General features: G+C 51.5%; 1 protein-coding gene across 1 annotated transcript; it reads right to left on the reverse strand.

Moving 5' to 3' along the window:
* Positions 1–4,342, reverse strand: ZBTB45 (zinc finger and BTB domain containing 45). Its single transcript, XM_055552134.1, has 3 exons — positions 4,269–4,342; positions 841–2,119; positions 1–258 (listed from the first exon to the last, which is right to left on the reverse strand). The coding sequence occupies exons 2-3, from the start codon at positions 2,117–2,119 to the stop codon at positions 2–4; spliced, it is 1,536 nt and encodes a 511-aa protein (XP_055408109.1). The 5' UTR covers positions 4,269–4,342; the 3' UTR covers position 1.
* Positions 4,343–16,225: the final 11,883 nt, after the last annotated feature.

A 16,225-nucleotide genomic window follows, 5' to 3' on the forward strand; every position in this document is an offset into this window, starting at 1 on the left:
ATCAGGGCGCAGGGTGCGCGGCCAGGTGGCGCTCCAGCAGCGCGCGGTGCGAGAAGACCTTGCCGCAGGCGGGGCAGGGCGCGCGCTCCGGCCGGTGGGTGCGCATGTGCACGTTCAACGAGCTTTTCTGCGTGAAGCGCTTGGCGCAGACGGCGCACTGGAAGGCGCGCACGCCAGTGTGCGTGACCATGTGCTTGAGCAGGTAGTCACGCAGCGAGAAGGATCTCCAGCACACGGCGCACTGGTGGGGCTTCTCCCCTGCGGGCGACAGGGCGGGAAGCGCGCTCAGGTCAGCTGGGAAGGGGCTTCGGGGCGCTGTGCCGGACCACGACTCCCCTCCGCACCCAGACGTGTCATTAACCTGGAATCCCTACACCTGGCAGGGACGCCCCTCTCCCAGACCCTAATGGGAACCTGTCAGTGACTCACGACTCCAACAGGTAGCTCCTAGCAGGGAAGCCGGCAGGTCTAGGACATCGTTGCCCATCGAGGCTGACCACTCAGGTCTACCCCCACCTCCAGGGACGAGACCTCCCCCCTCAAACTTCCTGGTGTCGGGCCCAGGGCCGGGCTGCCCCTCCTCCATCTCCGCCGCGCCCAGAGAGCCTTCTGAACTCTGGTCACTGGCCGCCGTTCAGGCCCAGCGGCCTCACACTGGGAAAGACCGAGGTATACGTGCCCCTCCCTGCTGGCCGGCACAGAACCCCCGGGGTTACAGAGCAGGCCGCCCCATCACCCGAATCCGAGAGGGGAACCAGGCTGTGATGACCCTTGGGTCATTGACAGTTCACGAAAGGCCTAACTCCAAATCGAGGGGCCCAGAGACCCACCCCGGCTCACCCGAGTGGATGAACATGTGCTTGGTGTAGTTTTTTCGAGAGCTGAACGTCTTGTGGCAGTGGCTGCACTCGTAGGCGGGCGGCTCGGCACCTGGGGCGCGCGCGGGAGTGGTCGAGGGGGCCACGGGGGGCGCAGCCGCTGGGGCCGGGGCCTCCCCTAGTGGCGCGCTGGGAGCTGCGTCCGACTGCAGCGCTGGGTAGAAGGCGGGCGGGGGCGCGGGGGCCGGCCCCGAGGGCGCGGGAGGGGGTTGCGCCGGCGGCCCGGGGGCTCCCAGGTGGAAGGGGAAAAGCGCCACGGGCGGCCCGGGGGTCTTCACGCCAGGTGGGCGGGGCCCCGACAGGACGCAGTCGGGAGGGGCAGGGGTCTCGGCCGGACAGCCTTCGGGGGCAGCCTGATCGCCCTCTTGCCAGGCGGAGACGTAGCCGTCGGGGAACACGTCCTCGGCGGCCGAGGTCCCCCGGAGGAAGTCCCTGCCGGGCCCGCTGTAATCCGAGAGGCCGGCGGGCACGGACGGCTCCTCCCGCGTGCCATCCGCCGCGGCGGGCAGGAAGCCCGCGGCGCAGTCGGGGAAGGCGGGGGGCGCCTGGATCTCCCCGGGGCCGCTGCCCTCGCCGTCCTCGCCGTCGGTCTCGTCGTCGGCCTCGTCGTCGTCATCGTCCGCGCCGTCGTCCGCGGTCAGCGCGGGGTCGGAGGCCGCGCTCTCCGCCTTGGCGGGTGCGGGGGGCGCGGGCAGCTGCAGGCGCGCCGGCTGGCGCTGCTTGCGCGGGTGCGCGGCGCCGGGGGGACCCGGGGGCCGAGCCGCCAGCAGGTGCCGCAGGCGGTGGCGCAGTTGCGCGGGCGCCAGCGGCGGCGGCACGGGCGCGGGCGGGGGCGCGGGAGCGCCTGGCGCGGGGGCGCGGGCGCGGGCGATGATCTGTGTGCACTCGTCTATGACCGTCTGGATGCGCAGCACCGACGCGGCGGTGAGCACCTGCAGCGCCTCGCCCTGCGCCACCACCAGCGAGCCGCTGTAGAGGAACTCGACGAGCTGGCGCACCGTCTGCGCGGGCACCACCGGTGGCACGCGGATCTCCGAGTGGCCGAGCAGCAGCTTGTCCTGGAAGAAGGGCGAGCCGGCGGCCAGCACGCAGCGGTGGGCACGCAGCGAGGCCTCTCGGATGCGGACCGTCACGTCACAGAAGTGCCCGCCCAGCCGCTGCCCGTTGAGGGTCTCGAGCAGGGACCGCGAGAAGTTCTGCAGGTGGATGTGGTGCACCGCCTCCGCCGCCGCCGCCGCCATCTGCGCGGGACGGGCGGTGTGAGCCGGGGGACCTCCCCTCAATCTGCACTGGACGGGGCTGTGGTGGGGGGGTGGGGGTGGGGCGGTCAGCCATCCCTTCAGCGGGCCGGGGGGCCGCACACGCCCAGGCCTCAGGAGCCCCAGCCCTCTCCAGTGCCCCTGGCCCCTCCAAGTCCTGGTTCCCGACCCAGCAGGACTCCGCTCCCCGCCTCCAGGACTTCTGTGGCCGCCCCCCACCCCCAGCACCTCCAGCTTTGCGGCCCTCCCGGTAGTGCTTACTGCCAGAGTGGGGAGACCCTGGGCCCGCCTCCCCTATTTTGTCCTACCGACCCCCTCTTCCACTTACTCCCATCCATGGCCTCCCCCACCTTCTCCTCCAATAGGGTGGAGAAGAGGGCAGGAGCCCCTATATAGAACACCCCCTTCCCCACCCTGCCAGCTAAGACTCCCACCACTAGGGACTTCTTTTTCATCTCCTCTTGGCAGGGCCTTCAACCTTGGAGCATCCAAGACCCTTGCAGACCCAGACCCAGAGGTCTGCTGCCTCAGAACCTGGTTACATCGAGTGTATGCGCAGGTCTTCAATGGGGTGGGGCTGGCATGAATGGCCTCTGGGTCTAAGGGTGCTCACAGTCACAAAGTGTTGAGAGAAGGTTGGGCAGTAGCCTGGCAGGTGTCCTGAGTGCACACTAAGTGGATTCAGTCGTGTCTGACTCTTTGCGACCCTATGGTCGCAGCCCACCAGGCTCCTCTATCCATGGGAAGATTCTCCAGGCAAGAATACTGGAGTGGGTTGCCATGTCCTCCTCCATGGGATCTTCCTAGCCCAGGGATGAAACCCGGGTCTCTTATGTCTCCTGTATTGGCAGGCAGGTTCTTTAGCACTAGCGCCACCTGGGAAGCCTGGCAGGTGCTGCTGGAAGGGAGGTAAATACATGGTCTAGTGGGAGACATGTCTTGCAGCCTGTGCTTCCTGGAATCTTGATGCGACCTATGGGGCACCTATGGGACCCAGGGTGTGGGTGTGGCATCTAGAGGGGCCTGTGGACTGCCCAGGGCTGTGTGATTGGTTGGGTGCAGGTGGAGTAGCAGAGACATCAGGTTCAGCATGGCTGAGAAATATGGACACTTCTTATCCAACTATAGCCTGGAAATCCCAGCACTGCCCACCCTCAGGCACCGAAAAGGGGAAGGGATTCCCAGGGATCTCTGGGAGTCTGAGAAGCTCAGCTACTTCACCGTCAAACAGGCAGCATGCTTGCTGGGCCTCAATTTCTCCTTTATCAAACGTATGAGAAACCCTGAGAAGGTCCCACTCTGCACCAGTCTGGTTTAGGTGAGGCCTCGAAATCCTCGGAGCCTGCTGGGGTCTCAGACTCATCCCCTCTGGCTCCTTACGTCCAAATCGACTTTCCTTTGCTGAGGGCCGTTCATGTTCCGTATCTGACCCCTCGGACCACTTTGCACACCTCTACAAAAGGGAAGGTTCCCCCACCTTCCGGTCTATTCCCCACCCGACAGCCAGAGGGAGCCTGTTGAGATCTATTAAGAACAGATCGGGACTCTCCTTAGCTCTGGGGTCTCCGTGGCAATTCCTTACGCAGACCAAGTCTACATGTGCCGTTACCTCTGCCGCAAGCCCCCTGCACTGGCTTTATTGGCCCGCACCTAAAGGACTTCCAGCCTGTGCCCGGGCGACGCGGGCCAAAGCCCGCGCCCCAGTCCGTGGGGACTGGCCCTTCCTTTTCCGCCCCGCGCCCCGGCAGGCTCCTGTCTCTGCAGGTGCAGCGGAGCCTCGGGCGGCTCGGAACAAAGGCCCACCTTGAGCCGCAACTCCCAGGCATCCTCGCCGCCGCCCCTTGACCCACGCCGTGCCCTCTGGTCCGAGCACCCTCTTGAGTCCCCTGCGCCATGCCTCGCGCCCCCCCGACCCCAGCAACCCGTTCTCCGATCGGCTTCGGCTGCGCCCGCTCCGGCCCGGGCCGACCTGGGTTCCCGCCTCCGCGCCCCGGCCCGCGACATGCCCCCGTCCTGCAGCGCCCCCTCACGTCTGCGACGAGCGCGCCAAGCCCAGTGCGGGCGCCCCTCCCCTGGCACGCCCCGGCCTCCCCGCCGGCCCTGCGGCAGGGGGATGCTCGCCTGACCCCACCTCCGGCTCCTCCTCAGGCACCAGGCCGGGCGGTGGCCGCCTCCAGCTCACCACCTCCGAGGCCGCACTTCCGGGCAGCGACGCCGGCGGAACTGAAGTCCGCAGATGCCGCGACGCGGCGAACCACACGGTCAGAGCACGTTTCCGGCGTTTCCATGGAGACTAGTCGCCGCCGCCAGGTCGCACTTCCGGCCAAAGTCGCAGGGGGTCGGGGCAACCACGCAGTTTCGCCCTAGCGACGGGGCGGGGGCGGGGCCTGCGCTGTCAATCTGTAGGCCACGGCCCTCGCATGTGCTGTCGGGCGGGAGAAGGTGAGGCTGGGTGAGGGTGGGAGGGCGGTGGACTCCCAAGCCCGGGGCGGGTCCCGGCAGGTCAAAATTCCTCTTGTAGATGAGGACACCCCAGGCCTCCACCTATGTGGGCCTGGGGGCTGCGAGTGGAATGTGGGAACAGACGGGCACCACCTTACCTTGGCCCAGGGAGAAGGTGAGGCACCCGGACTCGATGCCCCTACAGGAGGCGCACCTGCCCCAGGGAGGGGTGTGAGGAGGGAATGTTCAGAGTGCTTTCAGCAGGCCACACTCCGCGCCAACGCTCAGAAAATAAAGGCGGTAGAGGCGATTAGACGGGTCTTGGCGTCTAGCTGGGAGGTGGTGAGCAGTCAGAATCCAAAGAGGCACTTTAGAGCCCAAAATCTGTCGGAAGAACTGTCCGGGCAGAGAAACAGCCTGGACCCCCGAGGACCTTGAGTTGGGCCTGGCTGTCCAGGGCCCCGGGGGAGCCAGGCCCACTGGATGTGGACCGGCCGGGCCTTAGGCTCTACTCATGGGGGCTGAAGGAAGAGGGAGGTGATGCGCAGTGGGCCCCATGCTTTGTGCGGCAGGCTCGGAGTCCAGAGTGGGAGGGGCCGACTTCTCAGCTCCAGTTTGAGGATAAGACCAGAGCCCCTGCCTCCTGCCTTAGGCAGCTACTGAGCGGCTGTGTTCAAAGCAGGGAAGGGAGCATTCCGTGGCCCAGGCCCCAAGGAAGCTAATTAAAATCCCAGTCTCATGGCCTCATTGTCCTTGTTAAGAATCTGAGTCCTTCAACAATGGCCTGCCCAACTCCCTGGATCTCTTCTGTCCAACCTCGTCCCCAGTTTTTATCACTGATCATGCTTCACTGGCTTCACAGGCCTCTTGCTGTGCCCACCTCGAGACCTGTGAGACCAGTGGCTCACCTATGTCCTGTGTCTTGACAGCTGTTGCCACTGCAACCTAAACAGGAGTGGAACTGCCAAAGCTGCCCTGGACTGCCTGATTCCACAGGATTTGGGGGCATTAAGTGAGAATTCTAATAGTTCATAGTACATAGCAGGTATAATTAAGGTTACTAATCAGCTGACTAGATAAGGAGATAGTCCTGGATTGTTTGGATGGGCCCTAGGGAATCATAAGGGTTCTTTGTTGTTGTTCAGTGGCTAAGTTGTGACTCTTTATGACCCCATGGACTCTAGCACGCCAGGCTTCCCTGTCCTTCACTATCTCCTGGAGCTTGCTCAAACTCATGTCCATTCAGTCGGTGATGTCATCCAACCATCTTGTCCTCTGACATCCCCATCTCCTCCTGCCTTCAATCTTTCCTGGCATCGGAGTCCTTTCCAATGAGTTGGCTCTTCACATCAGGTGGCCAAAGTATTGGAGCTTCAACTTCAGCCTCAGTCCTTTCAGTAAATATTCAGGGTTGATTTCCTTTGGCACTGACTTGCAGTCCAAGGGACTCTCAAGAGTCTTCTCCAGCACCACCGTTCAAAATCATCAATTCTTTGGCACTCAGCCTTCTTTATGGTGAAAATCTCACATCCATACATGAATGCTGGAAAAACTAAAGCTTTGACTATACAGACCTTTGTCAGCAAAGTGATTTATCTGCTTTTTAACACGTTGTCTAGGTTTGTCATAGTTTGTCATAAGGGTTCTTAAAGGTAGAAGAATACTCGAAGTAGGAGGACTCCAAGGTTTTGAAGGCAGAGGGCCATGTGGTGAGGAATGTGTGGGTGGTGGTAGTGGACTCTTGATTTTCAGAAGAACCGTGGGAGACAGCCAACAGGAGAACAGGGACTTCGTCCTACAGCTTCATGGAGCTGGCTTTTCTAGCAACCTGACTGAGCTGGGAAGCAGACTCTTCCCCCCAACCCAACACAGTCATACAGTTTTTGTTTTCAGTTCAGTTCAGTCACTCAGTCGTGTCCGACTCTTTGCGACCCCATGAATTGCAGCACGCCAGGCCTCCCTGTTCATCACCAACTCCCAGAGTTCACTCAGACTCACATCCATCAAGTCAGTGATGCCATCCAGCCATCTCATCCTCTGTCATCCCCTTCTCCTCCTGCCCCCAATCCCTCCCAGCATCAGAGTCTTTTCCAATGAGTCAACTCTTCACATGAGGTGGCCAAAGTACTGGAGTTTCAGCTTTAGCATCATTCCTTCCAAAGAAATCCCAGGGCTGATCTCCTTCAGAATGGACTGGTTGGATCTCCTTGCAGTCCAAGAGACTCTCAAGAGTCTTCTCCAACACCACAGTTCAAAAGCATCAATTCTTCGGTGCTCAGCTTTCTTCACAGTCCAACTCTCACATCCATACATGACGACTGGAAAAAAAACCACAGCCTTGACTAGACGGACCTTTGTTGGCAAGGTAATGTCTTTGCTTTTCAGTGTGCTATCTAGATTGGTCATAACTTTCCTTCCAAGGAGTAAGCGTCTTTTAATTTCATGGCTGCAGTCACCATCTGCAGTGATTTTGGGGCCCCCCAAAATAAAGTCTGACACTGTTTCCCCATCTATTTCCCATGAAGTGATGGGACCAGATGCCATGATCTTCATTTTCTGAATGTTGAGTTTTAAGCCAACTTTTTCACTCTCCTCTTTCACCTTCATCAAGAGGCTTTTTAGTTCCTCTTCACTTTCTGCCATAAGGGTGGTGTCATCTGCATATCTGAGGTGATTGATATTTCTCCTGGCAATCTTGATTCCAGCTTGTGCTTCTTCCAGCCCAGCGTTTCTCATAATGTACTCTGCATATAAGCGAAATAAGCAGGGTGACAATATACAGCCTTGACATACTCCTTTTCCTATTTGGAACCAGTCTGTTGTTCAATGTCCAGTTCCAACTGTTGCTTCCTGACCTGGATACAAATTTCTCAAGAGGCAGGTCCGGTGGTCTGGTATTCCCATCTCTTTCAGAATTTTCCACAATTTATTGTGATCCACACAGTCAAAGGCTTTGGCATAGTCAATAAAGCAGAAATAGATGTTTTTCTGGAACTCTCTTGCTTTTTCCATGATCCAGCAGATGTTGGCAATTTGGTCTCTGGTTCCTCTGCCTTTTCTAAAACCAGCTTGAACATCTGGAAGTTCACGGTTCACATATTGCTGAAGCCTGGCTTGGAGAATTTTGAGCATTACTTCACTAGCGTGTGAGATGAGTGCAGTTGTGCGGTAGTTTGAGCATTCTTTGGCATTGCCTTTCTTTGGGATTGGAATGAAAACTGACCTTTTCCAGTCCTGTGGCCACTGCTGAGTTTTCCAAATTTGCTGGCATATTGAGTGCAGCACTTTCACAACGTCATCTTTCAGGATTTGAAATAGCTCAACTGGAATTCCATCACCTCCACTAGCTTTGTTCATAGTGATGCTTCCTAAGGTCCACTTGACTTCACATTCCAGGATGTCTGGCTCCAGGTGAGTGATCACACCATTGTGATTATCTGGGTTGTGAAGATCTTTTTTGTACAGTTCTTCTGTGTATTCTTGCCACCTCTTCTTAATATCTTCTGCTTCTGTTAGGTCCATACCATTTCTGTCCTTTATTGAGCCCATCTTTGCATGAAATGTTCCCTTGGTATGTCTAATATTATTGAAGAGATCTCTAGTCTTTCCCATTCTGTTGTTTTCCTCTATTTCTTTGCATTGATCGCTGAGGAAGGCTTTCTTATCTCTTCTTGCTATTCTTTGGAACTCTGCATTCAGATGCTTATATCTTTCCTTTTCTCCTTTGCTTTTCGCTTCTCTTCTTTTCACAGCTATTTGTAAGGCCTCCCCAGCCATTTTGCTTTTTTGCATTTCTTTTCCATGGGGATGATCTTGATCCCTGTCTCCTGTACAATGTCACGAACCTCCGTCCATAATTCATCAGGCACTCTATCAGATCTAGTCCCTTAAATCTATTTCTCACTTCCACTGTATAATCATAAGGGATTTGATTTAGGTCATACCTGAATGGTCTAGTGGTTTTCCCTTCTTTCTTCAATTTCAGTCTGAATTTGGCAATAAGGAGTTCATGATCTGAGCCACAGTCAGTTGCTGGTCTTGTTTTTGTTGACTGTATAGAGCTTCTCCATCTTTGGCTGCAAAGAATATAATCAATCTGATTTTGGTGTTGACCATCTGGTGATGTCCATGTGTAGAGTCTTCTCTTGTGTTGTTGGGAGAGGGTGTTTGCTATGACCAGTGCATTATCTTGGCAAAACTCTATTAGTCTTTGCCCTGCTTCATTCCGTATTCCAAGGCCAAATTTGCCTGTTACTCCAGGTGTTTCTTGACTTCCTACTTTTGCATTCCAGTCCCCTGTAATGAAAAGGACATCCTTTTGGGGTGTTAGTTCTAAAAGGTCTTGTAGGTCTTCAGAGAACCATTCAACTTCAGCTTCTTCAGCATTACTGGTTGGGGCATAGACTTGGATTACTGTGATATTGAATGGTTTGCCTTGGAAACGAACAGAGATCATTCTGTCATTTTTGAGATTGCATCCAAGTACTGCATTTCGGACTCTTTTGTTGACCATGATGGCTACTCCATTTCTTCTGAGGGATTCCTGCCCGCAGTAGTAGATATAGTGGTCATCTGAGTTAAATTCACCCATTCCAGTCCATTTCAGTTCGCTGATTCCTAGAATGTTGATGTTCACTCTTGCCATCTCCTGTTTGACCACTTCCAATTTGCCTTGATTCATGGACCTGACATTCCAGGTTCCTATGCAATATTGCTCTTTACAGCATCGGATCTTGCTTCTATCTCCAGTCACATCCACAACTGGATATTGTTTTTGCTTTGGCTCCATCCCTTCATTCTTTCTGGAGTTATTTCTCCACTGATTTCCAGTAGCATATTGGGCACCTACTGACCTGGGGAGTTCCTCTTTCAGTATCCTATTATTTTGCCATTTCATACTGTTCATGGGGTTCTCAAGGCAAGAATACTGAAGTGGTTTGCCATTCCCTTCTCCAGTGGACCACATTCTGTCAGACCTCTCCACCATGACCTACCCGTCTTGTGTGGCCCCACGGGCATGGCTTAGTTTCATTGAGTTAGACAAAGCTGTGGTCTTAGTGTGATTAGATTGACTAGTTTTCTGTGATTATGCTTTCAGTGTGTCTGCCCTCTGATGCCCTCTTGCAACACCTACCGTCTTACTTGGGTTTCTCTTACCTTGGACGTGGGGTATCTCTTCACGGCTGCTTCAGCAAAGCGCAGCTGCTGCTCCTTACCTTGGACGAGGGGTATCTCCTCACCGCCGCCCCTTCTGACCAGGTCAGGGGCGGCGGTGAGGAGAAGTTTTGTTTTACTTAATGTTAATTATTTTTTGATTGTGCTGCATGCCTTGTGGGGTCCTCGCTCCCTGACAAGGGATGAAACCAATGCCCCCCACCGTGAGAGCACAGAGCCCTAACCACTTGGCATCTAGGGAAGTTTGCACAGTTTGTATCAGGAGTCAGAAGCCTCAGCCTCTCCTCCCAGCTCATCCAGGGAGCTCCAACTTCCTGCTGTGGCAGCCACCATCAAGGGGAAGCCCAGTGATCAGGTCTCCAAGCCCAGCATTCAGGTCTCCAAGCTCAGCCCTATCCTGGTGGACATGGGCTGTGCCCGGTGTGGGATCTCACACGCTTGCAAAGTAATGCTCAAAATTCTCCAAGCCAGGCTTCAGCGGTATGTGAACCATGAATTTCCAGATGTTCAAGCTGGATTTAGAAAAGGCAGAGGAACCAGAGTTCAAATCGTCAACATCCATTGGATCATCAAAAAAGCAGGAGAGTTCCAGAAAAACATCTACCTTTGCTTTATGGACTACGTTAAAGCCTTTGACTATGTGGATCACAACAAACTGTGGGGAATTCTTCAAGAGACGGGAATACTAGACCCCCTGACCTGCCTCCTGAGAAATCTGTATGCAGGTCAAGAAGCAACAGTTAGAACCAGACATGGAACAACAGACTGGTCCCAAATTGGGAAAGGAATACATCAAGGCTGTATATTGTCACCCTGCTTATTTAACTTATATGCAGAGTACATCATGCAACATGCCGGGTTGGATGAAGCACAAGTTGGAATCAAGATTGCCAGGAGAAATATCAACAACCTCAGCTATGCAGATGACACCACCCTTATGGCAGAAAGTGAAGAAGAACTGAAGAGCCTCTTGATGAAAGTGAAAGAGGAGAGTGAAAAAGTTGGCTTAAAACTCAACATTCAGAAAACTAAGATCATAGCATCTGTTCCCATCACTTCATGGGAAATAGATGGGGAAACAATGGAAACAGTGAGAGTCTTTATTTTCTTGATCTCCAAAATCACTGCAGATGGTGACTGCAGCCATGAAATGAAAAGATGCTTCCTCCTTGGAAGAAAAGCTATGACCAACCTGGACAGGATATTAAAAAACAGAAACATTACTTTGCCAACAAAGGTCCATCCAGTCAAAGCTATGGTTTTTCCAGTAGTCATGTATGAATGTGAGAGTTGAACTACAAAGAAAGCTGAGCACTGAGGATTGGGACTTGAACCCATGATCTTTTAATTAGAATCACTTACCAGGTGTCTGGACTTTCTGAGGCTCAGGTTCTTTGTGTCTCATGACAGGAAGAATTCAGTGGGAGACAAGGAGGTAGGTAAGAGGTGGATTTATTCAGAGAGAAACACAGTCCATAGAGTGTGCGCCATGGCACAGGGTGAGTGCAGCCTCGAAATGTATGTGGTTAGCTTTTATGGGTTGGGTAATTTTATAGGCTAATGAGTAGGAGGATTATTCCAACTATTTTGGGGAAGGGGCAGAGATTTCCAGGAATCGTGTCAGTTCAGTTGCTCATTTGTGTCCAACTCTTGGTGACCCCATGGACTGCAGCACACCAGGCCTCCCTGTCCATCACCAACTCCCAGCGTTTACTCAAACTCATGTCCATCGAGTTGGTGATGTCATCCAAACATCTCATCCTCTGTCATCCCCTTCTCCTGCCTTCAATCTTTCCCAGTATCAGGGTCTTTTCCATTGAGTCAGTTCTTCTCATCAGGTGGCCAAAGTATTGGAGTTTTCACTTCAGCATCAGTCCTTCCAATGAATATTCAGGACTGATTTCCTTTAGGGTGGACTGGTTGGATCTCCTTGCAGTCCAAGAGACTCTCAAGAGTCTTCTCCAACACCACAGTTCAAAAGCATCTATTGTTCAGCGCTCAGCTTTCTTTATAGTCCAACTCTCACATCCATACATGACTACTGGAAAGACTATAGCTTTGACTAGATGGACGTTTGTTGGTAAAGTCAAGTCTCTGTTTTTCAATATGCTGTCTAGGTTGTTCATAGCTTTTCTTCCAAGAAGCAAGCATCTTTTCATTTCATGACTGCAGTCACCATCTACAGTGATTTAGGAGTCCAAGAAAATAAAGTCTCTCACAGTTTCCTCATCTATTTCCCATGAAGTGATGGTACCGGATGCCATGGTCTTAGTTTTCTGAATGTTGAGTTTTAAGCCAAATTTTTCACCCTCCTCTTTCACTTTCATCAAGAGGCTCTTCAGTTCTTCGCTTTCTGCCATAAGGGTGGTGTCATCTGCATATCTGAGGTTACTGATATTTCTCCTGGCAATCTTGATTCCAACTTGTGCTTCATCCAGCCTGGCATTTCTCACGATGTACTCTGCATATAAGTTAAATAAGCAGCATGACAATATACGGCCCTAATGTACCCCTTTTCCAATTTAGAAAATAGAACCAGTCTATTTTTCCATGTCCGGTTCTAATTGTTGCTTCTTGAGCTGCATGCAGATTTCTCAGGAAACAGGTCAGGGGGTCTGGTATTCCCATCTCTTGAAGAATTTCCCACATTTTATTGTTATCCGCACAGTCAAAGGCTTTGATGTAGTTCATAAAGCAGAAGTAGATGTTTTTCTGGAACTCTCTTGCTTTTTTGATGATCCAAGGGATGTTGGCAATTTGACCTCTGGTTCCTCTGCCTTTTCTAAATCCAGCTTGAACACCTGGAATTGTGTCAATGCCAACTTTTTGGTTCTTGATGATCCCCTTGGAACTGTCATGGTGTCTCTGGGTGTGTCAGCTTGCTAATGTGTTATAATACTCATCTGTTGCAATACTAATGTGTTACAATACTCATGTATTACACTGAGTAATATACTAAGGATCAGGAACTAGTCAAGTTGCCTTGTCTGCCATTTTGGACACATTCATTTGGTTCTAACCGGTTTAAGTTCTGCCCTCGGGCTATGTTACTCTTTCAATAGGTGTGCCCTTTCCCCTTCCCTCCAGTTTCACCACTGTTGCTTCCCCAAGGTCAACGCACCTGGGTCCCCTACTGGGCCCTTGGATTAATTTCCAAAGTTAAAAAAAGAAAACAAGAAGCACAGAAAACAATAGAACACACACTGAAGCACTCACATTCTCAAGCTACCAAGTATTCTTGTCTTCTCTTTATTTTTTGTTCTATTTTTAATAAACTAAAAAACTTTTTTCAAGTAAAAATAAAAATTTTTTAAAAGTAAACTGAAAGTTTCTCAGTTGTATCTGATTCTTTGTGACCCCATGGATTATACAGTCCGTGGAATTCTCCAGGCCAGAATACTGGAGTGGGTGGTATTTCCCTTCTCCAGGGGATCTTCCCAACCCAGGGATCGAACCCAGGTCTCTTGCATGGCAGGTGGATTTTTTACCAGCTGAGCCACAAGGGAAGCCCTACAAAGAGTTATGAGGGAAGCCTTTAAAATAAAGCTTGTAGGTAATGGGAAAGCCACTGGACTTGTCACACCTAGGTAAATCTGTCCTGATGGCCTCCTGTTCCACCCTTGGGTTAACGCATCCCTTGAGGCTAGGTTAAAATGCTTGTTTTAACCAATGTTCCTCAGTGACTTCCCCTCCCTTCCATTGCTCCTCCTTGACCTGGGGCTGGAAGTTCCTGGCACCCTAACACAGGGACCCAGTGTCAATCTTTCCTACCTCTGAACACCAGTCTCTGATAAATTCTCCATGTCATGTGCACATATGACCCAGTCATTTTTAGTCAATTTACCGTTCTGTGGCTCAGCTGGTAAAGAATCCGCCTGAAATGCGGGAGACCTGGGTTCGATCCCTGGGTTGGGAAGATCCCCTGGAGAAGGGAATGGCTACCCACTCCAGTATTCTGGCCTGGAGAAATCCATGAACTGTATAGTCCATGGGGTCGCAAAGAGTACACAGTTGAGCGACTTTCACTTGCACTTTCTTTAGCATCCTCCTGCTTTAGAACATTTCTCTCACCTCCACTGAGATCCCTCCATCCTTGCATGTGAGTCTCTGATCTCACCCCTGTTCCAGGCAACTGCAGATCTAACATCCCTGTAGACTTGCCTGTGCTGGACATTTCATAGCAGTGAAACTGCACCATATGAGGTTGCCATAGCTTTGGTTGGGCTGCTGTGCCCGCCACCCAGATGTTGTGAATTTTGTCTTGTTGGATTGTTCCTTGTTTTCCTTACAGAAGCTGTGCCCTTGGCCTCAGGTCTGAGGAGCACTTCCCTGCTAACATGGGTGACTGCTGCTGAACCCCCAGGCTTGCACTTCCAGCCTATCTTCCTGCTATGTCCATGGAGGCTGAGGCCCACTGAGCCCTCCTCCCCTCCACTCTGCCCATTTCATGTTTAAGATGCTGGCTAACTCTTCTCTTTCTGTTTTATTTTCATTTTAGTTTTCTTGAAGTATAGTTGGTTTATAATGTGTTAATTTCTGGCGTTCAGCCCAGTGATCCAGTTACACATGTATACATTTTTTAAATATTCTTTTCCATTATGGTTTAATCGCAGGATATAGAATATAGTTCCCTGTGTAGGACCTTGTTGTTTGCTGCTGATTGCTGATTTAGTTGCTCAGTCATTTCTGACTCTTTCCAACCCCATGGACTGTAGCCCACCAGACTCCTCTGTCTATAGGATTCCCCAGGCAAGAATACTGAAGTGAGTTGCCATTTTCTTCTCCAGGGGATCTTCCCGACCCAAGGACCGAACTCACGTCTCCTGCATTGGCAGGTGGATTCTTTACCAGTGAGCCACCTGGGAAGCTCACCTTGTTGTTTATCCATCCTATATGTACTAGTTTGCGTCTGCCAGTGCAGGAGACACAAGTTTGGTCCTTGCCTCTCCTACCCTTGGCAACCGCAAGTCTGTCCTCTGTGTCTGTGTATCTGTTTCTGTTCATAGATAGGTTCATTGCGTCATGTTTTGGCTTCCATATATAAATGATATCATATGGTATTTGTCTTTCTCTGGTTTACTTCACTTATTACGATAATTCCTAGGTCCATTCATGTTGCTGCAAATGGTATTATTCCATTCCTTTTTTATGGTCAAGTAATATTCCATTATATATATGTATTACATCTTCTTTAGCCATTTATATCAACAGCCATTTAGATTGTTTCCATGTCTCAGCTATTGTAAATAGTGCTTCTGTGACCTCTAGAGTGCATATATCTGTTTTTTTTTTTTTTTTTTTTTCCGGCTGTGTGGCATGTGGGATCAAACCTTGCCCCCTGCAGTGGAAGCATGGAATCGTAACCACTGGGCAACCAGAAGATACCTGTGTATGTCTTTTTGATTTATGGTTTTGTTCAGATATATGCCCAAGAGTGAGACTGCTGGATCACATGGCAACTCTGTTTTTAGTTTTTTATGGGACCTTCATACTGTTCTCCATAGTGGCTGCACCAACTTGCATTTCCACCAACAGTGTAGGAGGGTTTCCTTTTCTCCTCACCCTCTCCAGCGTTTATTTTTTGCAGACTTTCTAATGATGGCCATTCTGCTGCTGTGAGGTGATACCTCACTGTAGTTTTCATTTGCAGTTCTCTAATAATTAGCCATGTTGAGCATCTTCCTGTGCCTGCCGGCCATCTGTATGTCTTTGGTTAATTCTTTTAACTTTAGGATTCATCTTTTAAAAACGAGGATGGTTTCTTCGCTGCCTGTCTTCGGAAGCTTCCTTACTTCTTAGCGTGTCTCCTCCACATCCCCACGTCACCGTTTGTCCACAGACAGCCCTGAAGGCTGGCTTGTCCCTGCCTGGGACCCACTCAGGATTGCTTAGGTCCTTTGCTCCCTACTGACCTGGAAGCCTCACCTCTTCTTTTGAAATAAAGGTGATTCACATAACACAAAAAGTAACCATTTTAGAGTGAACAATTCAGTGGATTTTAATATAGTTGCAGTGTTGCATAATCACACCTCCATTTAATTCCAGAATATTTTCCTCCAATAGCTCTCGATTTTCCCCTCTCTCCAGCCCCTGGCAATGAATAATCTCTGCTGTATGTTTCTGTGAATTTGCATATTCTGGATATTTCACGTAAATGACATTATATTATATGTTGTCTTTCGTATCTGAGTTTTTTCACTTAGCATAATGTTTTCAAGGTTCATGTTTGCTGGAGCACATACTAGTGCCTTGTTGTTTCTTTTTATGGTTATGACTCCATTGTATGAAAATACCATGTTTATCTATCCATTCATCATTCGGTGGACATTTGGGTTGTTTCCACCTCTGACCATTGTGAATCATGCTGCTGTGGACAGTGCTCTACCAGGATTTGTTTGAACACCGTTTTCAGTTCCTTTGGATGCATACGTAGTTCACTGCTGGATCAAAGTGCTAAGTCGATCTTTAGCC

This window comes from Bubalus kerabau, chromosome 17 (genome assembly GCF_029407905.1).
Source record: "Bubalus kerabau isolate K-KA32 ecotype Philippines breed swamp buffalo chromosome 17, PCC_UOA_SB_1v2, whole genome shotgun sequence".
NCBI classification, from domain to species: domain Eukaryota; kingdom Metazoa; phylum Chordata; class Mammalia; order Artiodactyla; family Bovidae; genus Bubalus; species Bubalus kerabau.